This window comes from Xyrauchen texanus, chromosome 23 (genome assembly GCF_025860055.1).
Source record: "Xyrauchen texanus isolate HMW12.3.18 chromosome 23, RBS_HiC_50CHRs, whole genome shotgun sequence".
In the NCBI taxonomy this organism is placed as follows: Eukaryota; Metazoa; Chordata; class Actinopteri; order Cypriniformes; family Catostomidae; genus Xyrauchen; species Xyrauchen texanus.
Genome location: NC_068298.1, coordinates 37,076,795 through 37,101,366, shown reverse-complemented (window position 1 = coordinate 37,101,366; position 24,572 = coordinate 37,076,795). Strand labels below are relative to the sequence as shown.

Sequence of the window (24,572 nt, the reverse complement as noted above, 5' to 3'; positions counted from 1 at the left end):
GGGGTATTTAATAGGAAGTGGGGTAGTTATTTTACCTGTTTGGAAGGCTCTCAGGGAGGGGCAATGGAGAGATATTTATAGTTTTAAATTTAAATTTAAAAAAAGTTTGATTATATATATATATATATATATATAGAGAGAGAGAGAGAGAGAGAGAGAGAGAGAGAGAGAGAGAGAGAGAGAGAGAGCGAGAGAGAGAGTTTTTTTTTTTGTTGTTGTTTTGTTTTTTCATTTCTTTGAGTGTGTAATTTAGCTTTGACCACAGGGATGTTTGTTGGGGTTCAGGGTGGGGTTGGGGATTGGGAGGGTGAAAAGGAATAAAGGAATGTGAATAATGGGGGTTAAAAGTTGATTCTGTACATATATGTTATGTTTTTCTGTTTTCATTTGTTGGAATCAATAAAAAGTGTTAATCGGGAAAATAAAATGAAGAAAGTTTTTTGTGAGGGTTAGGTTTAAGGGTATTGTTAGGAGATACAATCTATAGTTTGTACAGTATAAAAATCATTATGTCTATGGAGAGTCCTCATAAGGATAGCCACACCAACGTGTGGGGGTGTATGTGTGTGTGTGTGTGTGTGTGTGTGTGTGTGCCAATCAGGTCTGATGATCTCCCCCCAGCCTTCCATCAAGGGCTGCATTCTCAAGGTCAGCTAACTCTCTCTCTCACTCACACACATTTACTCTTTCTTTTCCATACAGACACTTACTCTCTCTTTCACATAATCCCCTCCTCCTCAACTCTTTTCATTCCCTCAGAAGCAAACTGATCTCTCACGTCTGCATAAATACTAGAATAAGTGCAGTTATTTAGCACAAGGTCCATACATGCTGTTCAAAATGCAGCACTCAAAACAAATAACATCACCCAGATCTGCCTCAGCACACATACTGTATGTGACGTGTTCTATCATTTTGAGTTGGAAGTTGCAGTGGTCCATTTAAAAAGAATTGCGATTTCAGACCAAAAACTCAATGGTAATGTACACACACTTATTACAATTTAAAAAAGAAAAAATGTTCTTAAACTACTTCAAAGAGTTCTCATTAAAAATCCTTCATGTGCAGCAATGACAGCTTTCCAGATTCTTGGCATTCTAGCTGTCAGTTTGTTCAGATACTCATGTGACATTTCACCCCACACTTCCTGTAGCACTTGCCATAGATGTGACTGTCTTGTCGAGCACTTCTCACGCACCTCACAGTCTAGCTGATCCCACAAAAGCTCAATGGGGTTAAGATCCATAACACTCTTTTCCAATTATCTGTGGTCCAATGTCTGTTTCTTTGTCCACTCTAACCATTCCTTTTTGTTTTTCTGTTTCAAAAGTGGCTTTTTCTTTGCAATTCTTCCCATAAGGCTGCACCCCTGAGTCTTCTCTTTACTGTTGTACATGAAACTGGTGTTGAGGGGGTAGAATTCAATGAAGCTGTCAGCTGAGGACATGTGAGGCGTCTATTTCTCAAACTAGAGACTCTGATGTACTTATCCTCCTGTTTAGTTGTACATCTGACCTTCAACATCTCTTTCTGTTCTTGTTAGAGTCAGTTGTGCTTTGTTTTCGAAGACTGTAGTTACATCTTTTATATGAAATCTTCAGTTTTTTGGCAATTTCAAGCATTGTATAGCCTTCGTTCCTCAAAACAATGATTGACTGACGAGTTTATAGAGAAAGCTGTTTCTTTTTTGCCATTTTTGACCTAATATTGACCTTAAGACATGCCAGTCTTACTGTCATACTGTGGCAACTCAAAAACAAACACAAAGACAATGTTAAGCTTCATTTAACAAACCAAATAGATTTCAACTTTGTTTGATATAATGGCAAGTGATTTTCTAGTACCAAATGATACATTTAGCATGATTACTCAAGGATAAGGTGTCGGAGTGATGGCTGCTGTAAATGGGGGTCTGTCTAGATTTGATCAGAAATTACTTTTTTCAAATAGTGATTGTGCTGTTTTTTACATCAGTAATGTCCTGACTATACTTTGTGATCTGTTGAATGCCACTTTGGTGAATTAAAGTACCGATTTCCTTCCGAAACAGCTAAATCGAATCGGTTATCTTACGTAACCTCGGTTCTCTCTAGAAGAGGGAACGAGTATTGCGTAAGCTAGCTTACGCTACGGGAAAGATTCATTTTTCAGAGGCGTGAGGCTGTTCATCTGAAAGGACATGGCTAGTCGCTGAACACGGCGCGCGCGCTGTGTAGATAAGCGAGCCATCATCGCCATGGAGTCTAGTTCTATTCCAAGGAAGGAAATTGCCTGACTGGGCTGTAGTGAGCTCTTGGTCCAATTGACTGCAAGACCCAAACTGTTCAGATGACTGAGGAGAACTGTCCTGTGAGACAGAAGCGCCGTATGTGACTGTGCCAAAATCAGCCAATCGTCCAAATAGTTCAGAATTCGCAAGCCCTGACTCCGCAGGGGTGCGAGCGCCGCATCCATGCACTTCGTGAAAGTACGGGGTGCTAAAGACAGGCCGAACGGAAGGACGGTGTATTGATAAACCTGGCCGTCGAAGGTGAATCTCAAGAATGGCCTGTGACGGGGATTTATCTGAATCTGAAAATAGTCATCTTTCAGATCGAGAGAAATAAACCAGTCCCCCTGGCGCACATGCGCGAGGAGTTTCCTGATTGTAAGCATTTTGAACGGTCTTTTTGCGAGCACCTTGTTCAAAACCCTGAGATCTAATATTGGTCTGAGGCTGCCGTCTTTCTTGGGGACAAGAAAATAACGGCCGTAAAACCCCGACTCGCTCAGAGAAGGTGGCACTCTCTCTATGGCCCTTTTGCACAGAAGGTTTGCTATTTCTGAACGAAGCATGCAGGCTGCTTCCGTGTTCACAGTAGTTTCGAGCCGCGCTCTGAAGCGGGGAGGGCGGCGATCGAACTGTAGCAAATAGCCCTGTTTTATTGTGCTTAACACCCATTTGGATATCCCTGGGATAGCTTTCCACGCTTTGAAGCGTAACGCTAGAGGGTGAATGGCCAAGTCGCCCTGATTGCCGCACACAGCGAGCTGAACAGAATGTGTGAGCGCGCTTACTGTGCTTATGCATGACTGCTCGCAGACAGCAGGGACAGGCTGTTCTGTGAGTGACTTCCCGATTGAGGTAAATGGGGAAAGAGTCACATCTGTGAAGTGATGCGCGAGCATAGTCACGGGCATGGGACTTACATACAGAGAGGTGTTTGCTGGCCGTGTGACAGAGCGGGCAGAGAAGGGCGCGCGCATGGATTCGTGGGCGCGTTTATTGACTCTAACACTCGAGCTGGCTGTGCCTGCTTTATGTGAGTGGGCTCTGATAGGGACACGTGAAGTGTAATGCTTGTGTGTAGGGGTGAACACTGGATTGTGGGCACATTTTCTACACATAAGGCATGTTTGCTTTTCACAAAATTTCTTTTGTTCGCCGTGAAAACGGCATTTGAGTGCAGGCAAGCGGGCAGTATCACCGGCTTGTTGGCTGCTGAATCCACCACTGCAGTAGCCTGAGAGAAGGGGACTGACAGGGGGCGAAGCTCTGACGGTGGTCCGGCCGCGGCGGGACTGAGCCGTCGTTTCCTTAACAAAGCTAGGAGGACTTCGGTTGCTCAGGTTTCAGCGCAATCTTAGGCCGAGGCCCGCGGGGGGGCGGCGGTCTGCGGCGGCTGTCTGAGCGCGTTCTAGGGCGGCCGCCCTGTCGACGCTGAGAAGTCTGGCATTGCTGAGCTGGGCGCTGTGAAGAGGCTCGTGCAGGAGGCTGGTCACGTGGGCGGCCTGCAGAGGAGCTAGCGCGACGAGGCAGGAAGAGATTCATGGCTTGGGTGGCTTTCTGGACTTCCGAGAAACGGTCAACAATGCCACTCACCGCGGAACCGAAGAGACCGGAAGGAGAGAGCGGCGCGTTGAGGAACGTGGAGCGCTCAGCTTCTCCCATATCGGCTAGCATTAGCCATAGGTGTCTCTCGGTCACAGTCAGCGCAGCCATGCACTTCCCTAGGGCTTGGGCTGCAGCTTTGGTGGCGCGAAGGGCGAGATGCGTCGCGCTCCTTAGATCTGAAACAGCCTCTGGGTGCCTGCCTTTCTCATCCCATTCTCGGAGAAGGTCCGCTTGGAGGATCTGTAAAACGGCCATGGAATGCAGAGCAGATGCGGCTTGGCCGGCGGCGGCATAGGCGCGGCCAACACAGACGGGAGCACTGGCTTAGACCGCCATCTCGCGGAGGGCGGGCAAAGGTGTGCTGCTACCGAATCCTCGACCGGGGGGATGGAAGAGTAGCCCCTCTCGGTGGCGCCGTCCACCGAAGCAAGAGAGGTGGAGACATGGGATCGGTTCCTGGCTGAGAGAGGCACGTTCCACGATTTAGAGAGCTCGGCGTGGAGTTCCGGCAGGAAGGGAGCGGCCTGGGCCGCGGGCGCCGCGTGGCGACGGCTCTGAAGAAAGCAGCCGTCGAGTCTGTTGGGAGCCTGCTCAGAGGGCGGTGACCACTCGAGCCCGAGGCGGTCGACGGCCTGTGTGAGGAGGCGCGTTAGTTCTTCCTCGACTCGGCGCGGGTCCTGCTGGATTCCTGGGCCGAGGAGGAGGCTTGGGAGCCTGACCACTCCTCGCTGTCCGAAGCCATGATGGAACAGCAGCCCTTATCCTCCGCCTCGTCATCCGAGATGGCAACAGTGCGGCCGCTCGGCGGCAACTGCGCGTCCCGGGGGGGCGGGGAGGGTGAAAGCGAAGCTCGAGGGAGAGGCTCCGGCGAGGTAGTCGCTTCTAACACCGGTTCCGGCAGCCTTTGGGAGCGGCGCTTCTTTCTGCGCGGCGAAACGAAAGGCGGCGCGGCGGCTTCGGTTTTGAGTGCTTCGAGTCGAGCCCGCAGGGTCGACATCGGAAGCTCCTCGCAGAGGTCGCATCCGCCGTCAGCGAGGGCGAGCTCTGCATGTTCCAGTCCCAGGCAGAGATCGCATATGAGGTGGCGGTCTCCGGCGCTGAGAGGGGCGCGGCATGAGGCGCAGGTGCGAGGCATCTTTGAAAAGACGCCCTCTTTTTGTGAAGTTCGCTGAGGAACTAGCTTGCTCTAAAAAGGATACGTCGCCGGATGGCGTAGCTCGCAGGACGGCTGAAGGTGGCGAAGACGGCCGGCTTCTTCGAGCGCTGTCCAAGCTTGCTAGATGCCCCTCGAACGGCGACACGGCTTCTGCAGTTCAGAGATGCGAAGAGCTTCGCTGAATAGATGAAAATCAGGGTTCCAGCCTACGAACTTACGCTTATATGCACTCTAGCCATGCCCATTTTGGCGGGCTTTGATACAGTGACGGCGCGGGAGCCTGTCATTGGACGCAAGTTCACTCAAGTTCGTCTATAGGCTGCAGCAGTTGCCGCAGAGCAACCTATGAGCTCGCTAGCTAGCCTGCTCAAGGTATGCAGTTGCTGCACTGCGTTGACAATGGATACAAAATTAAGGATAATTTTTTGGCTTCAATATCTCAGAAAAGATGAATCTTTCCCGTAGCGTAAGCTATCTTACGCAATACGAGAGAACCTCTCGTAAGAGAACTGTACATTATTCCAAACTTTTGGCCACCAGTGTGTGTGTTTACATTACCGGTCAAACGTTTTGAAACATTTACTCATTATTTATTATAATTTTATTTTTCACATTTTAGAATAAAATTCATCAAAACTATGTAAAAACATAAATGGCACTATGGGAATAATGTTGTGACTAAACAAATTCCAAAATAAATCAAAACTGTGTTCTATTTTAGCATCTTCAAAGTAGTGACCCTTTGCCTAGAATTTTCAGACATGAACCCTTGACATTTTCTCAAACAACATCTTGATGTTGTAGGAGGTCCCATCTATCTTGGGCACTTAATGACTGCTTTTTTTTTTATTACATTTTTGTTTTATAATTAAATAAATAACTATGGTGGCACAATTATATTTTTGTATATTTTAAAATATTTAAACATATGCCTTCAGATCAAAAGATTTTAAAGATCATAAGAAACTTTTCAGTGAAGTACACCCCTCACATTTTTGTAAATATTTGATTATATTTTTTCATGTGACAACACTGAAGAAATGACACTTTGCTACAGTGTAAAGTAGTGAGTGGACAGCTTGTATAACAGTGTAAATTTGCTGTCCCTTCAAATTAACTCAACACACAGCCATTAATGTCTAAAACGCTGGCAACAAAAGTGAGTACACCCCTAAGTGAAAATGTCCAAATTGGGCCCAATTAGCCATTTTCCCTCCCCGGTGTCATGTGACTCATTAGTGTTACAAGGTCTCAGGTGTGAATGGGGAGCAGGTGTGTTACATTTGGTGTCATCGCCCTCACGCTCCCTCATACTGGTCACCGGACAACATGGCACCTCATGGCAAAGAACTCTCTAAGGATCTGAAAAAATTAAGGTTTCTCTACATAAAGATGGCCTAGGCTATAAGAAGATTGCCAAACCCTGACAGCTGCAGCACGGTGGCCAAGACCATACAGCGGTTTAACAGGACAGTTTCCACCCACAACAGGCCTCGCCATGGTCGACCAAAGAAGTTGAGTGCACGTGCTCAGCGTTATATCCAGAGGTTGTCTTTGGGAAATAGATGTATGAGTGCTGCCAGCATTGCTGCAGAGGTTGAAGGGGTGGGGGGTCAGCCTGTCAGTGCTCAGACCATACACCGCACACTGAATCAAATTGGTCTGCATGTCTGTCGTCCCAGAAGGAAGCCTCTTCTAAAGATGATGCACAAGCGGGCCCTCAAACAGTTTGCTGAAGACGAGCAGACTAAGGACATGGATTACTGGAATCATGTCCTGTGGTCTGATGAGACCAAGATAAACTTATTTGGTTCAGATGGTGTCAATCGTGTGTGGCGGAAACCAGGTGAGGAGTACAAAGACAAGTGTGTCTTGCCTACAGTCAAGCATGGTGGTGGGAGTGTCATGGTCTGGGGCTGCATGAGTGCTGCCGGCACTGGGTAGCTACAGTTCATTGAGGGAACCATGAATACCAACATGTACTGTGACATACTGAAGCAGAGCATGATTCCCTCCCTTCGGAGACTGGGCCGCAGGGCAGTATTCCAGCATGATAACGACCCCAAACACACCTCCAAGACAACCACTGCCTCGCAAAAGAAGCTGAGGGTAAAGGTGATGGACTGGCCAAGCATGTGGCATCCTCAAACGGAGGTGGAGGAGCACAAGGTCTCTAACATCCACCAGCTCTTTGATGTTGTCATGGAGGAGTGGAAGAGGACTCCAGTGGCAACCTGTGAAACTCTGGTGAACTCCATGCCCAAGAGGGTTAAAGCAGTGCGGGAAAATAATGGTGGCCACACAAAATATTGACACTTTGGGCCCAATTCGGACATTTTCACTTAGGGGTGTGCTCACTTTTGTTGCCAGCGGTTTAGACATTAATGGCTGTGTGTTGAGTTATTTTGAGGGGACAGCAAATTTACACTGTTATACTTTACTTTGTAGCAAGTGTTATTTCTTCAGTGTTGTCACATGAAAACAAATATGTAGAAAAATTTGAGGGGTGTACTTACTTTTGTGAGATGCTGTGTATATATATATATATATATATATATATATATATATATATATATATATATATATATATATATATTTATTAATATTAAATATATTTATATTTAAGTGTCAACTTGTTACTGAAGCACTGGTACTTTTGACCAGGGCTGGACTAGTAATCTGGCATACAAAGCATTTTCCCGGTGGTCCGATGCACTTTGGGGCCGATCATGGGCGGACTGGCCATCGGGAGGACCGAGCGGGCCTGTGGGTTGGCAGCGAAACGGGCCGAATGGGCCGCGATAAGCTAAAATGAGCCGCCGCTCATTTGTGGTCCCTTATGCAGAACGGACCACAAAATGGCGCCGAAATATGCAGAAAAGGACAGCGAATTTAATCCTATATAAGGTGTGTGACTGCTTCTTGATGAAATTTAGCCAATTTCATTATCTACAGTTGATGTTTGACTCCACTGAAAGATTTTCTTGTGACGTTTCACTGACCAGCTCAGTAGGTGGCAGTAATGCACTGGATAAAACTGGATTGCCAACCAGCAATAAACATCACCAGAAGGAAACTTTCTTGCCCGTGACACAGCTATGGATAAAAAAACAATTTTTTTACTAATAGTACATAAATAAACTGCAACAGTGATGTTGTTGTGTTCAGTCGACAGCTGTTGAGAATGTTCTTCCTAAAGTTTATGCTTCTGAGGGCACAACCAAATGTAAGCACAAATGGTACTGCGGGTACCGTCAAGTTTAATGGGACTATTATCACATTTCGAGGTTTACACAGAAATACATAATCAAATTCTATAAAGTTCCTATCGACACAGGGAAATGTGAAGCAGATGTAATAAAACCCTAAAAATGAAGCACACATTCTTCCTTTAAGATATTAATAGTTAAGGTTAAAAGACTCCAGTCATTAGTTTTTTGAGCCCCTACTCTCCCAATTTGAAATGCCCAATTCCCAATGCACTCTAAGTCCTCGCAGTGGCCTAGTGACTCACCTCGAATCTCAGTTGTCTCCGCGTCTGAGACCATCAATCCGCACATCTTATCACGTGGTTTGTTGAGTGCATCACGGCTGAGACATAGCGCGTGTGGAGGCTTCACGCTATTCTCTGCGGCATCCATGCACAACTCACCACACGTCCCACCGAGAGCAAGAACCACACATTAGAGTGATCACGAGGAGGTTACCCCATGTGAATCTACCCTCCCTAACAACCGGGCCAATTTGGTTGCTTAGGAGACCTGGCTGGAGTCACTCAGCACACCCTGGATTCGAACTCGCGACTCCAAGGGTGGTAGTCAGCATCAATACTAACTGACATCAACATTCAAGAGTCCTTTGTTTTGAGTCGAGTCATAAGTCTATTAAAATGCGTCTCAAATGCGGCTCGAGTTTGAGTCTCTAACACAAGTCCCCATCTCTGGGTTGTGCCCTCACATAGTGTGAGACATTTATTATTACGATTATTATTATTATGCGACTGTGACTTTCATATTCGTATGTGTCTGTAAAAGAGAAACACCTCTATTTAAGTCTGAGATCAGTGTGATATCTGCAGCGCGCAGCTGTCACCATGGTAACCACTCCTGTGAGAGAGAAACAGAGGGAGAAAGAGACGTAATAATTACACAATTAAACTATTAAAGGAGCAGCTAAACCGTTCTCCAGAGCAGATGCTAGCACTGCAGCTCTGCACTCGCAAGGAACAATGAGTGAAACGGTGACATTTGACCTGAACATCACTCCACAGTGCTGCTTTCTGCTCTTTCCATGTTCCCTGTCACATCTCAAGGGCAGAGCGAATATGAATTCTCTTCTCAATATCACTGGCAGCATATACTATTTCACTGAAGAGCCCTCCTGTGAGTTTAAAACACATACACACCTCATTCATTAGTGCTACAAAAACCAACACTCTGTTTCCACGCTCTCTTTCTATTTCTAGTCCAACACTTTAGAAAATGTCAGAGCTGTCTCTATCTCAGTGCCGTGAAAACACTTGATTGTGTATGATCATTTGCCAATTTAAAGCAATTCATTCTTTCTATTTAGACAATCTTGATTTCTCACCACAGATTTATTAATACTGGAAAAGATCAAATGTTTTGAGATAAAGATTATGGTCTTGACGATAGATGACCATTGTAACATGTATTGCTGTTTTTCCAGCATCTGGCGCCACGATGCCACATCTTTAAATTTATTGTAAAAATGCACTTTGAAAAATGGTGCTTTGTTCAATTCCACTGTGCTGCATCTAGCTGTTTCTGAACACTACAACACACCATGTGTAAACAGACCCATATGCTGTTTGAATTCACACTAGTAACAATAACTGTACCTGCAATATTTGGCAGAAACTATGGAGACTGTGTGTGCTTTACACATGGGATCTATACCGGCTTAACAGGCAGAGTCCCAATGGAGCCCAGAGAGGAAATCCAGCTGCTAATTTAAAAAAAATGTAAATGCCAAAGTTGACATAGCAAGTATCTGCAAAGCAAACAGTAACATCTTACACTAGATTTAGAGACACTCACCCAAACCCTGTTCCACATCATCTTCTATACTTATTTACGCTCGAGTCAGTACTGTGCACAGACCTCAACAGGGACAAGGGCAAAAGGATAAAAAAGGCACTGATTTTTTATTTTATTTTAAAGAGTAGCACTTATATAAACTTAACCTTTTCTTTGCTTTTTGAGTATTTAAGCATTTTTCTTGTTTTCTTGTACATATTTTTTCCATTATTTCCTTTTTGACAAATAATAGCCTAATCTTTTATATTCTTAACAAAAAGCTTCATATTTTGTGATAATCCCATGTTTTAAACATGTGTAATAGTAAAACCATTGTACTACTGAAGTATCTTGGAATACTATGACAGTATCATAAAATATGAATATAATCATTCAGTACCATGATATTACCCTGGGAACAGCACATTGTCCTTTTTTTTTTTTTTTTTTTATAGAGCTCTGACCTCTCACCATGGTTTTGAATGGGTAGCCTACATGTCCAAAAATGGCCATGGTATTTTTCTGAAAGTGATTAGTCTACTAAAAACTAAAAGGCAAACTTGCTTTGGCTGAATCAGACAGCTCCTTCAGTTAATGGCAGTATTCTATAAAAGACGTATTACATTTCTATCACTGAAAAGGACTCTACCGCTCCCATTATAATAAATAAAGCTGTCTACACTGCAGGTGTGCCATCTGATGTCGTAAATGCGGTAGCAGTCGAGTATTAATCTGTTGATTATTTACAACACAATACATAGAGTGGACATTTTATCTGACCTGTGTTGATGTGTCAGCGTCGTTCTGTGAGTACACTGCCAAAATGTTAACTATGTTTCATAAATAATCAAAAGCAATGTCATTTCTGGATTCTAAAGCATTTATTAAATTATTGTAGCATTAAAAATGAGTTCAAAGTATGTGAACATGTTTAGTTACATATGATTTATTATTCATGTTGTCGGCAGAAAATAAATGAGGAAATTACTGTATGCTTGCACTAGAGTCACTTAAATAATAATACATAAACATATCTTGGCATACTTTTGACATTCCGTGCTGAAAAAGAAATCAATATAATTAATAACTACTCACCTCATTAACACAAAATTGGTGTATTTAAAGACTTTACAATGCACACAGGCAATAAAACCAACTCTTACCTGGTGATTTATAATTATTTACTCTACACAAACTGTCAAACATACGGTCAAATCATCGGGCCGATCGGACATTTTGTGAGTAGAAAGCAACACATTATGTCATTCACATCCATCCATCCATCCATCTTCAACCGCATATCCGAAGTCGGGTTGCAGGGGCAGCAGCTCCAGCAGGGGGCCCCAAACTTGGGAACCCCGAGGCCTTCCCAGGCCAGTGTGGAGATGTAATCTCCCCACCTAGCCGGGCAGGGTAACTCCTCCTCTTGCCGTTTTTTCCATGGAGTCTTTGTGAACCATTCTAAGTCTGGCCCCCTAACCTGAGACCACTTTGCCTTGGGAGACCCTACCAGGAGCACCTGGCTCCTGACAACTCAGCCCTCAGGATCATAAGGGCACACAAACCTCTCCACCACAATAAGGTGCTGGTTCCCGGAGAAGTATTTCATTCACTCAATATTTTCTAGATTTTCAATAATGGTATTTTATTCAATATTTCATTCACATGTAAAATTAATATCAAGTAATGGCCTGGAGAAAAAAATATTTTATAGTTTATATGATGTAAACTCAAAGGGCACTGCTGCAGAAGGGAATGCCACTTGAAAGCTCACAAGTGATGTAGGGGGGGTGTCACGTCACTTCTTCGGAATTCAATGAAGCTGTCAGCTGAGGACATGTGAGGCGTCTATTTCTCAAACTAGAGACTCTGATGAACTTATCCTCTTGTTTAGTTGTACATCTGATCTTCCACATCTCTTTCTGTTCTTGTTAAAGTCAGTTGTGCTTTGTCTTTGAAGACTGTAGTTACACCTTTTTATGAAATCTTCAGTTTTTTGGCAATTTCAAGCATTGTATAGCTTTCATTCCTCAAAACAATGATTGACTGACGAGTTTCTAGAGAAAACTGTTTCTTTTTTACCATTTTTGAAACGATGTGTGTGCTTTGAAATGATGTGTGTGCTTTGAAACGATGTGTGTGCTTTGAAATGATGTGTGTGCTTTGAAACGATGTGTGTGCTTTGAAACGATGTGTGTTGTGAAAGGCGCTATACAAATAAAATTGACTTGACTTGACTTAATATTGACCTTAAAACATGCCAGTCTAGGGATACTGTGGTAACTCAAAAAGTGATTTTCTAGTACCAAATGATCAATTTAGCATGATTATTCAAGGATAAGGTTTTGGAATGATGGCTGCTGGAAATGGGGTCTGTCTAGATTTGATCAAAATGACTTTTTTCAAATAGTGATGGTGCTGTTTTTTACATCAGTAATGTCCTGACTCTACTTTGTGATCAGTTGAATGCCACTTTGGTGAATTAATGTACCAATTTCCTTCCTAAATAGCTAAATCTGTACATTATTCCAAACTTTTGGCAGTCAGTGTATATTTCAAACTATTCCTTTCAGTAGGTAAAATGCTAACACTCTGTACAATGGCCTAGCATTCACAAAGATTGTAATTCTGTACAGTTGTTGATTATGTTAATGGAATAATAGTCTGTGTGACTTGATTGTATAAACTGCAGGTTCAGCAGCTAATGGCTGTTAGGGTGTTGGTTTTAGAAATGAGCTTGTCTGAGTCGACCTGCTTACCTGAGTCAATGTATTTCTACCAGTTCATTTCAATTAGACATTCCTGAATCCTGACACATCTGTGGGGAGCTGAGTATAGAGTGAATGATGGGGTGAGTGAGAGATAGTGAGGCAGAGGAATGTCATGGAGAGAGAGAGAGGAGATGAGCACATATAGTTAATGAGATGCACACATGCAGAGCAGAAATGGGAAAGCTATTCTCTTTTACTATCCCCCATTACCCCTCTCTCTCTCTCTCTCTCTCTCTCTCTCTCTCTCTCTCTCTCTTCAGTATGGTGAGTCGTGTGCGAGCCACCTCCCCCATCGTTGCATTTAGCCAGAGACTATTTAGCAGAGATGGGCCACTTCTATTAAACTGAATGGGAGAAAATGGAACACCCAACCAAAAAGCTTTTTCAAAAGCTTCAAAAAAGGGTTTTCAAGGGGGGGGGGTCACCAAACTAGATCACGCAGCCTTAAAGCCCAGGGCACCCCTGGGCAGTCAAGAGCCCCCTGGTAGTCAAGGTCCCCTGGGCACTAGCCCCATTGGCCCGGTCGGTAATCCGTCCCTGCCTGTTAATCATCTCGAGAACGCTCATGCATATAAGTTATTTCGGTGTTAATTCAATGTTTCTCCATTCAAGTATATAGTAGCTGCACTGGCACCGACTTGCTAGAAAGACTTTGGTTTATCTTTCTCTCTTTTCACAACTCTCATTTGCTAACCTTCTCCCATCCCCAATTTCCCTAGTTTTTTCACAACAGCATTGCTCTATTGTTCCCTTTCTCTCTTTCTAAAATATCTCCCCCTTCAATTTTCCCATTGATTTGATATATCAATAGCGTGCTGGCTATATATATATATATATATATATATATATATATATATATATATATATATATAGACAGACAGACAGACAGACAGACAGACAGACAGACAGACAGATAGATAGATAGACAGATAGATAGATAGATAGATAGATAGATAGATAGATAGATAGATAGATAGATAGATAGATAGATAGATAACTTTTATTTTCATTCATGGTGGACTGAAGTCCTGACAGATCCGTTGATTTGATTTCTGTCTCTCTAGATAGAAAAAAATTCTTCTGCACATACAAAGTATAAAATCAAATGAAAAATAGAATTATAGGCATGAGTTTCAACTATATTGTATTTATCCAGTTAGACTGGTCTCCAGTGTTTTGTCTTGCAGGATATTTGTCTGCATCACCATAATCTAACCAGGAGGTGGAGCTATTTCTGTAACACTTTCTCTGATGTTCTGCATGTCTTTATGGCTTAGGGCTTGTCAATGAATGTTTAAAAGACTCCTTGCAGAGCAGGGGAAAATGCAGTATTGCGAGTATAAATGGGCTACTGCTATTTGCGATGTAAATTTAAAACAATGCACAACAATGTTGTTCAATGTGTTGATTCGTTTGTGTGCCTTTGAGAGCTCGAATGTTCCTCGTCTTTCTGCTCTGTTTGAAAGAGAACATGACAAAGTTTCTGTGAAATATAAATCAGAGGAAAATGAGAGAAAAGCAACATGGTCAGCTAAAACTCTGCACTCTAGACCGCAGCCTGCATAATTCATACTAGATCCAGATCTCTCTCTTTTTTGCTCTTCAGCACTGACACACGCACACTCTTTCTCAATCCTGTTTTCTCTCACAAGCACATTCAAACTACCACAGTCTGTCTTTCTCTCTGTATGTCTGTCCCTCTCTCTTTCACTTTCTGCAGCAGAGTTTAAGGTATGGTCACTGTGATCATTCACATTGAGTACAGCCCAATTCGGTTGGCTCTTCACTCATATTCCATCTATCCCAATGCCTGTCTCTCTCTGTAGTCTGTCTGTTTCTATATCTGAGTGTACCAGTCTCTATGGATAAAGACTGCTCTCATTTTACTTTTGTGTCAAACAACAAACACTTCAGTAGCACACTGAAAAGAAGCACTCTTTGGGGTTCTGGCAGGTTTTTAGACTGATCATTTTCCTTTTACCAAAGGCATATTTTAGGAATCAGGTTAGGCTTGATATAGTGTTATATGTCTGAAAAATGTTTAAGGTAGCTGTTTAACGTTTAGAGAAAGTTAGGATCGGGGTACAGATTTGAAGTGCATTAGGGTTTGATTGGGGTTAAGATTAGGGTAAAGGTTTGAGGTACACAGGAGTTTAGAGACAGGATTGAGGTAAAGCTTTGAAGTGAATTAGTGTTAGGTTTTGGGTCAAGGCTCAATGGTATACATTTGACGAATATTAGGGGTTAGTAACAGTCACAGTTTAGTAACACATTTTGGGATCAATCCTTAAGGTACATGAGGGATTAGTGACATTTGAATTAGGGTAAACATTTGAGGCACAATAGGGTTTAGTCATGTCAGGATTAGTGTAAAGGTTTAAATTAGCGTTTGGTGAGGGCTAAGATAAGCACAGTCATTCTGTACTGAATCCTGTTGATGCTGTAAATACTCAAAATATCCCAACTGACCTACAATACCTCCTTTTTACTCTCTTTCTTTTTTCAGTCTCTGAGACTTATTTACTCTCTTACTTTTCCCAGACTTTTCAAGGTAAGCAAAAGCCATTTTCCATTCATTAACTAGTAAACTAATTAATAGCTGCACAGTGACTGTTTGGTGATTACAGAAAGTAAGGCAATTTAAGGAGCTTGGATACCACTTTCTAAGGAATTCCTGACAATAGATATTTTCTATACTGTTCTGTTTACTACAGGAAAATATCTTAATATTATTGCACTCTGAGTATTGCATTATTTGGTAAGAGTTAATCTAGGGAAAGGAAATGTACTGAGTTGAGTGTTTTGTTTTTTTGCAAGCTTTATATTATATTAATTTATTTGTTTCCCTGTCTCAACCTTGGGACTCGGGACTTCTATTCTGAGGTCACTAGATCTGGCTGGATCCAGCTCCATTCCTGCTTCGCGTTGGACTCCACTGCTACGTGTAGCTGTGTGATGATGACTAAATGCAGTTGGTGCCAGCCAAACATCACGTCAGTCTATTACGATGGAGAGGATGAATGCCAACACCAACTATAAGACATAGGATACTTCATATGCCATTGCCTGAGCCTTGGAACTAGGATGGGCCCCACCGAAACTCACTGCCATTTTGAACTGCGATGCACCTCATTGATCTCTGCCTGCATCACCTCGGACTATTGATGGACTACACTCTTGAAATGGAATACATAAACTATCAATTATTGCCATTAAAAGCCTTCATCAACCAACTAACAAGGACAATTGCATCTATGTGAACTTCTGCAGTTCATCCAGGATGGACTTCAAAGACATTAGTCATTAATCTTACAGTTCATACAAAATCATTGTTTAAACACTGACCCTTAACACTTACTTAGTTTACTAATTATAAACCATGACTTGCACTATACATAAGTAATATTGGCATTATATTAATGATGTTAGTCAGGGGGGAACTGGCCCCCACAGTGAGTCTGGTTTCTCTCAAGGTTATTTTTCTCCAGTAATCAACATCTTATGGAGTTTTGTGTTCATTGCCACAGTCACCTTCGGCTTGCTCACAAGGGTTTTAAAAACAATTATTATGTAATTACTTATTTTTAAACACAATTCATAATCATATTTGTATCAAACTACACACCGATGACTCATAGACATTATAGACATTACAGTTTTATCGTCTGTTAATGCTGATCTTCTGTAAAGCTGCTGTTAAACGGTGTGTGTTGTGAAAGGTGCTATACAAATAAAATTGACTTGAAATGACTTGATTTTATGCTTAATTTTTGCTGATATTCCTAGAACCAGTTTCTCAAGTTAAAAACTCTTAAAAAGCATTTTCTGCAACCTACATTGATCGTGTCAAATTTTGCAAAGTCTATATATTGGTTAATCGGAATTTTTTTAATGCTTTTTTTTGGACTTTAATGCTGGATTGAACAACTCCACTGAAAAACTCTCAGGCTCACAGCTGCCACATAATGCTGCTGCTGTTGTAGCAAAATCATCTTTCCATCTTTCTTGCATACACCAAATCCCACACAGTTTGCAAAAGTACAATTATTCCCAATTTTAGATATGTACCATTTATATTAGAGATTTTTCCTGACCCTGAAAATGATTCTGATGTTAATTCAACTGCTGTTCCAAAAACTCAACCAGAATTGTCTGGAAAGTACAGGACAGGAAAAAACAGTCCCCTAACATGATTTTAGGGAAATGTTATTACCAATAAAATAATATGCCATTAGAAAAGAAAAAACACAGGAATTAAAGAGTCAATCATTAAGGTTCACACAAGATAATGGGATTATTCAAATAAAATCCATGTGCATGGGATTGAGTATTTGTTGAGTACAAGTACAGAATATGTTATATGTAAACTGCAAAAGCGTAATTTATGGATGGGACGGGTGAGACATGTTCCTACCACTTTTTGCCTTTGCCAATTTTGTCTCCACCATCTTTTTGAAATAGCTTTCATCTGGTAAGTGTCTAATGCAGAAGAAACATCTCCAGTTCTTGAGCAGGAGTTTCCATGTCGTTCGTGTGTATTATAATAAGAGCGATCCAGTACTGAGTGCTTGTTGCTTTGCATGACAGTGGGTGGGGATGTTCTCTTGTGCAACTAGATGCAGACTCTACTCGCTCCACTGTTGAGCAGCTCATGCTCCATCCAAGTTATATCACAAAGCAAAATGCAAACAGGTCTGGATCTAAATGATGAACATCTTTCAGAAACAGAACTTTGGATAACTATAGACAAAATGACATATACAACCCTGTAATTAAAAGAGCTGTTATGTAAAAATGAACATAACTTACAATCATGCCATCTAAGATGTGTATGATTATCTTTTTTCTCACCCAAAACCAATCTGGATCATTTCAGAAGACATTAATTAATCCACTGGAGTATTATGGATTACCTTTATGCTGACTTTATCTCCTTTTTGGAGCTTTAAAGTTCTGGTTACCATTCAATTGCATTGTATGGACCTACAGAGCTTTGATATTCTTAAAAATCTTAATTTGTGTTCTGCAGATGAAAGAAAGTCATACACATCTGGGATGGCATGAGGGTGAGTAAATGTTGAGAGAATTTTTATTTTTGATCTATCCTTTTAAGTTGTATTGAAACCCAAATAGTAATTTAATATGAGGTCATATAACAGCATGCCAGAATTAGCTAACTGTTGCTTAAGAAATTTCACCACCTGAGATTAGCTGATGTATAAATCAACAGATCAAGTCAACAGAAAATGTTTGCTACAGAAGTGCACTGAGCACATGCTAGTACCAATATAATGCAATAAAAATACCATGCAATCAAAGAAAGTTATTAAATTGCTCTTTCACAAGCTAATTACCAAGTCAACTGTCTTAGAGTCATTGCATTCGGAGCACAGCACTGAGAACATTCACCTTGTAGTGTGTCCGACTATAATAGAGAAGGATAGCCCACTATTCTATGGAGTCAGGGCTTATCTGCATTTGAACGGGAATCCCTTTCTTTAGGGGCCTTGCCTCTGCCACCTGATCCCATAACCAACCAGCAAATTTCCAGTTTCCCATCACGTGGTTTCGTGCATGCATCATGCTGCATTATTGAAATAATGTGCTTCGAATGAACACAGGCTACTCTTAGCCTGAAGATTCATGTACATTGCTTGTATTGATTGAAACCCTTTGCCCAAGAGTACAGAATAATTGGTAATTTAATGCATGTCAGGATGATGTGGTCAATGCCTCTCTCCTTTTGTGTGTGTGTGTGTGAGTGAGAGAGAGAGAGAGAGAGAGAGCGAGAGAGAGAGTGAGTGTGTGTGTGTGTGTGTGTGTGTGTGTGTGTGTGTGTGTGTGTGTGTGTGTGTGTGTGTGTGTGTGTGTGTGTGTGTGTGTGTGTGTGTGTCCTAGTCTACAACTAAATGTTTATAACGGTAATTAGAACAATACTGCAGAGACGCCCGCCCAATACACAACCTACGCTTGAGCACACTACTTTCTACTGTATATCTTTCCATTCTGCTCTAGAGAAAAAAGCAATATGTTCCACCACAGTCTCAGAACATGAAAGGTTTGGATGCGTTATCAATTAAAAATGAAGACACCAGTTAATGAACTTACCGCAGTCTTCACACAATATGCTCTCCACATCTTTTTTGAGATTTTTCTCACTGGTGTCCAAAGGAGCAAACGATGCTTTGAATACTAAAGGCTCCTCTGTAGGGTCCATGAAAAAGATATATCTGTGGTTCTTTTCCACCACAACGCACGGAGCCTCGGAGCCGAATTCCCCGACGGTGACGAGCTGTTCGCGCTCCAGCCCGCCGCTGTTCACCGGCCACACGTCCAGCACTTTGACATTCACACTGTAGGGCTCCACGGAGACGTTTGCGGGCAGTGCGCTCACTTCGCCTTCGATCACCACGGCCGATCTGTAAGCCTGGTCCTGCAGAGAATCCAAACTCGGGGCGTAGCAGGCGAAGGAGACCCCGATGAAGAGCATGGAGAAATGCACCGGATCAAGCCTCCTCATGCCGTCTGCTGTGGCTCAGGAGCGGCCGGTGGCGGTGCTGCAGTGCTCTCGGGGCTGACGAGGGGCGAGGACGGATGAGAGGGTGGTGGGAGACTGAGTGCGAATAGGCTCCGGTAGCAGGGCAGAGCGGCAGACCTTGCGCAAGTGTCCATGCCATCTGTGTGTGCTGCTTTCCCCATGCAGTTGCTGATGGGGAAACACCAGCAAGCCACTTAGGAACCGGAAACAGCCCCGGTCAGTGACACTGATCTCGCTGCTGCATTCTCCTTCAACACAATCCCGAATCTCAGTACATATGCATTCATAAATGACGCCTTTACGATATGACCAGATGCTGCAATAGACGTTCCTCTATCCTACCGATGTCATCGCCCTGCGAAATAGAGGTTCTGCTCATGCACAGGAACGATTGGAGTTTAGCGCACATGAAAAACAGAGATGCTGTCCCTCGAGGTGCCTCTTGTCTTGAGGTCTACCGGTAAAAACTGGCGCCTGATTTGCGCTCCAGAAAGCGACGACACGCAACACGCGCGCGGGAGCTGTTTAGCAGCGCGATGCAACAAGCGCGTGCCTCTGCTCGTGCTGCCCGTGCACCGAGCCCACACCGGCAGCTTACGAGCAGATCTCCGCCGCCTGGTCTGTGGAGTCTGCTGGAAGTTCTGGCGTAAATTCGCTAATGGTATAGGAGCAACAGTGCGATCGTCCAACTGTAGGTCAACTAGAAATCCCTCAAAACCAGCCAATGTCACGAGCTCCAATCTATTACGCGGGTAATAGCTGAGCAACACGTATCGATTTCAATTGCTAATAGAGATGAACTAGATTTTGTTTATAAAGATCGTTTCCCAAAGGGTTACATTAACTAGAGAAAAAGAAGTCAGGCCACCGCACACCGCAAATGCGATGACTAACGCTGCGAAAAAAAGCTCTGAATAGAATCGATGCCTGGTGAAAAGTGCGTTTCGCTTTATTTTGATTTAAGAAGAGTCCGCATTCAGGTCACATTCACCATTTTGCCCCAAAAAGCGATCAGCCAGGTGCCAAAGAGACAGCAACACAGCAAACCACCGATCATCCTATCAGCCATATTTACCCCGGCAACAGGTCCTGCGGGTATTTGGCTGAGAGAGGGGCCCGAGGGATATAGTCTTTAATAAGAGGAGGGGACCGGTCATTGCGGCGTTATGACAACTGAAACAAAATGAAAAGAATGATTTATCAACTGTGTGGAGAATTGTTTAGGCAGGGATTGAAGTGGGGTTTGAGTTGAACACGAGGTTGCATCATTGGCTCTGCCAGTAAATGCGTCGCTGGAGAATGAACATGCCATTGTGTTGCTGTCCTTAGGCTGCTGTAGGGCGACATCTGCAGTCAAAAAGCGAGTGTGTATAATTTGCAATAGAAATATTTACTCTGGACTCTTGTCTCGCTTTAAATTGACACAGGCCGATATTGACTACATGTCTATTTTATATAACACTTGTCTATAGTAAACTGAAGACACATTTATCCTCAATTTTAAAACAGGCCTATCATTGAAAGGATCTCAAAAATAAAATTTACGCAAAGTGTGCAGCCAAACGAATATGCCAAGTACAATTCTGACACAGATGTGCTGTGCTTTTCCAGTCTTAAACTTCTATAAAGCAACAACTTGTATTTACTATGGACGCTGTCCATGGTGCTGAACTGCAAATAGACAGATATATGTACTAACATTTATATGTAAATTATATGCCCGTTATTTCATGCCTTTATTATTATTATTATTATTATTATTATTATTATTAAAGTCCGTTTATCTTGACTGATTATATAAGCTGTTCACTGGGGACTTTAAGACATTACAGATATTACAGTATGATTTTCTGTAAAGTTGCTTTGAAATGATGTTATTGTGAAAAGCTCTTCAATATATGTCATCTTAAAATGCATTCGTTTTCAACTGCAGCTCGTTTTCTGAGTCACACTGTTATCTTTGTATATTTCTTTATTTTCCCCCAATTCTAATAGTACACACTTAAATCTTAATTATGTAACAGGATCAATCTCTCTCTCTCTCTCTCTCTCTCTCTCTCGCTCTCTCGTTTAAGATTTGTTAAATACTTCTTTTAATATTTTGAATATGGGCAAAGGTGTACACTTTTGGAAATTTTCCTTATCCTTTTTATAATTACGAGCTATAAAATGTCAAATAAAAGCTTTATTTTAGAAAAGAAAAATAAAACATGGAAATGTATTGTGTGTCCCTAATGTGTTGTAAAATTGTATATGCTTGCCGTGTTTGAGTTAAATGAACAAATTCAAGTATATAGTTCTCTTTACAATATCTATTTAAATAAACGATTGGTAATGTTTAAAATAGTCTAATAGTGCAAAACATTTTGTGAACAGAAAAAAACAATCCCCTCCCAAAAAATTAAATAAGAATAAATAAACAATTGAGGATTTGTATCACAATTTTGCTCGCAACAGTGTATGTGCTCAAAGATTAAAAAAAAAAAATAAATAAAATAAAAAAACTTCACAGAGCATGCGCGTCCACAACTTAAAGGCGCATGAGCGCAAATAAAAAACTTCTCCAACAAGTGTAAATAGGCTACATTTATTTTTTATTTCATGTTGATGATATATAAATATTCGAATATGATCAAGAGAACAAATTGAAATAATAAATTTTCCTTTCAATGTAGTTAAATGCACTGCACGCACTAAACTCATATAAATATAGCCTACTAAATATGCACATACATTTAATGCACTGTCGTTATCGTTATTATGGCTATGTAAATTTATAATATACTCATAAATCAACTTTAAATTACTTTATATGCTGTACTGCTTTACCAGGATCACCCTATATCGCACTTTGCCAATATGGTAACGTGGGATAGAGGATTAGAAGTATTAGAAATCTCTCTCTCTCTCTCTCTCTCTCTCTCTCACACACACACACACACACACACACACACACACACACACACACACACACACACACACACACACACACGCGCGCGTCATGAAAAATATGACATTGACGTGATTTAAACTCTACATCTGGTGATAAAGACAATCCAACATTTAGACAGAATAGCAAAAAGCCTTCAGAATGACTCAATGAAAAAGTTTGCTCCCTAGTGCGCAATTTGAACGCTGATATGACTTTCACCAACAATCCCGTGCTCCAGAATCTCACGGACTGCAGAAGGCCTCCCGTTCAGTGTGCAGATCTCGCGATAGTTTTGCGGTAGCTCAGCGCAGTCACTGGGTGCAGCAGGGCTAAGCGAGACGGAGAGAGAAGGTAAGCGGGTTGGCTGCATCATGGCGGATAGAGACAGTGGAAGTGAGCACAGTGGATTTGCCACAGGCCCCGGCGCAGGCCCTGGACCTGCGCACCCTGGTGAGATGGGTGCAGCATCGCGGCTCCAGCATGACACGGAGGAGCTCGCATCGAAGCGGGTTGACATCCAGAACAAACGCTTCTATCTGGATGTGAAGCAGAACCCCAAAGGCCGCTTTCTGAAGATAGCAGAGGTCGGGGCCGGGGGAAACAAGAGCCGCCTTACTCTCTCCATGTCGGTGGCCGTGGAGTTCCGCGACTACCTGGGAGACTTCATCGAGCACTACGCCCAGCTGGGCCCCAGCAACCCTGACGTGGTGCAGGACGAGCCCAGGAGAGCGCTTAAGAGCGAGTTCCTGGTGCGGGAGAATCGGAAGTACTACATGGATCTGAAAGAAAACCAGAGGGGGAGGTTTCTGAGGATCCGACAGACCGTGAATCGGGGGCCCGGATTGGGAACGTCGCAAGGCCAGACGATCGCTCTTCCAGCTCAAGGACTCATCGAGTTCCGCGATGCGTTGGCCAAACTCATCGACGACTTCGGAGTGGACGAGGACCCCGCGGAGCTGCCGGAGGGCACCTCATTGACTGTGGACAACAAGCGCTTCTTCTTCGACGTGGGCTCCAACAAGTACGGAGTGTTCATGCGGGTCAGCGAAGTGAAGCCCACCTACCGCAACTCCATCACGGTGCCCAGCAAAGTGTGGTCGAAATTCGGCGCGACGTTCTGCAAATACGCCGACGAGATGAAAAAGATCCAGGAGAGGAGCAGGGAGAGAAGAGCGCGAGAGATGCTACCAGAGGGCCTGCACGGAGACGACGGAGACGAGGATTAATGGATATATATTGACAGACGTGCCCGTGGAGATTAGGACATTGACAAGAGATAGAACGAATGACATGATAATCAAACCTTGCTGCAGTGCGAAATGTGAGATCGAATTCCAAGGGATCGCTCTACACACAACCCTCACAGACTTTAACAGTTGCATCTCTTCACCCATCGCCGGATGTTACCCACTTACCAACCATTTAACAGTAAGACGCTGCTATCGATTACATGATGTATATGAACCGTATCCAGGACGGTCCGGGAGTGCGTGTTTTTCTCTTTCCCCACGTGTTTGACACATCCAAGCTATTCTAACACTATTCCAAAGGTGCACATTGAAAAACAGAAATGATAAATGAATAACTACTGCTCACTTTTGACTTCCAGCACAAAAGCTAGCTACATTATTTAGGAACCATGTGAACCAAATGTTCTAAATGAACATCAGAAGTAACCAGGGGCGTAGATAACGGGGGATGGGGGGGAGGTAACCCCCCCATAATCAAAACAAGTAAGTACAAACCCCCCCCCCACCCCCCGCCCAATATTTAAACAACAATTTATGGAAACAAATAAATGCTTCACGCTGCATAACCCCTCCCCCCAATAATGTTCAAGCCAAATCTACGCCCTTGGAAGTAACGGTACGCTGATGAGACAGTGCTGCTGTCTTTTTGTCAACATGCACTTATGTCGATCTATAAAAGCGGATGTCACCCTTTCTTTTTGTTCGGAAAATCTAGATATGTTGTTTACTCGTTTACCTTTTAACGATATACACCAAGCAAATGAGTTTATTTGCACGCGTCATGCAATGTGCTTCGGTAGCCGCGCAGTGAATCCGGGGCGCTCGTGGTCTTGCTAAAACGCCCGGTTGACGTTTGTTCCTGTTAAAAACAAATCCTGTTGCACCATGCCCGCGACATTTGGGCAAACAGTTTCATTGAAGTGCTGACTTAGATATACAAAATATGATTTTGTGAATCAGATGTACTTAGATCCTTATGAAATTACCCACGTTTTCAGTGGGAATTTTTCTT

At 42.8% G+C, this 24,572-nt stretch overlaps 2 protein-coding genes across 2 annotated transcripts in view; one reads left to right on the top strand and one right to left on the bottom strand.

The window, feature by feature from the left end:
- Window positions 1–19,360, bottom strand: part of LOC127617121 (pro-neuregulin-2, membrane-bound isoform-like) — a 126,681-nt gene extending 107,321 nt beyond the window's left edge. Inside the window, exon 1 of the mRNA XM_052089024.1 lies at window positions 18,949–19,360. Within this exon, the coding sequence (XP_051944984.1) occupies window positions 18,949–19,360 (412 nt within the window). The remainder of the gene's footprint in view (window positions 1–18,948) is intronic.
- A 2,850-nt stretch (window positions 19,361–22,210) lies between these two features.
- On the top strand, window positions 22,211–24,557 carry LOC127617138 (transcriptional activator protein Pur-alpha-like). Its single transcript, XM_052089046.1, has one exon. It carries the CDS (start codon window positions 22,682–22,684, stop codon window positions 23,534–23,536), a length of 855 nt encoding a protein of 284 aa, XP_051945006.1. The 5' UTR covers window positions 22,211–22,681; the 3' UTR covers window positions 23,537–24,557.
- The last annotated feature ends 15 nt before the right edge of the window (window positions 24,558–24,572 follow it).

Coding starts and splice junctions, on each gene's coding strand:
- LOC127617138 (XM_052089046.1), top strand. CDS start 22,682: ATGGCGGATAGAGACAGTGGAAGTGAGCACAGTGGATTTGCCACAGGC.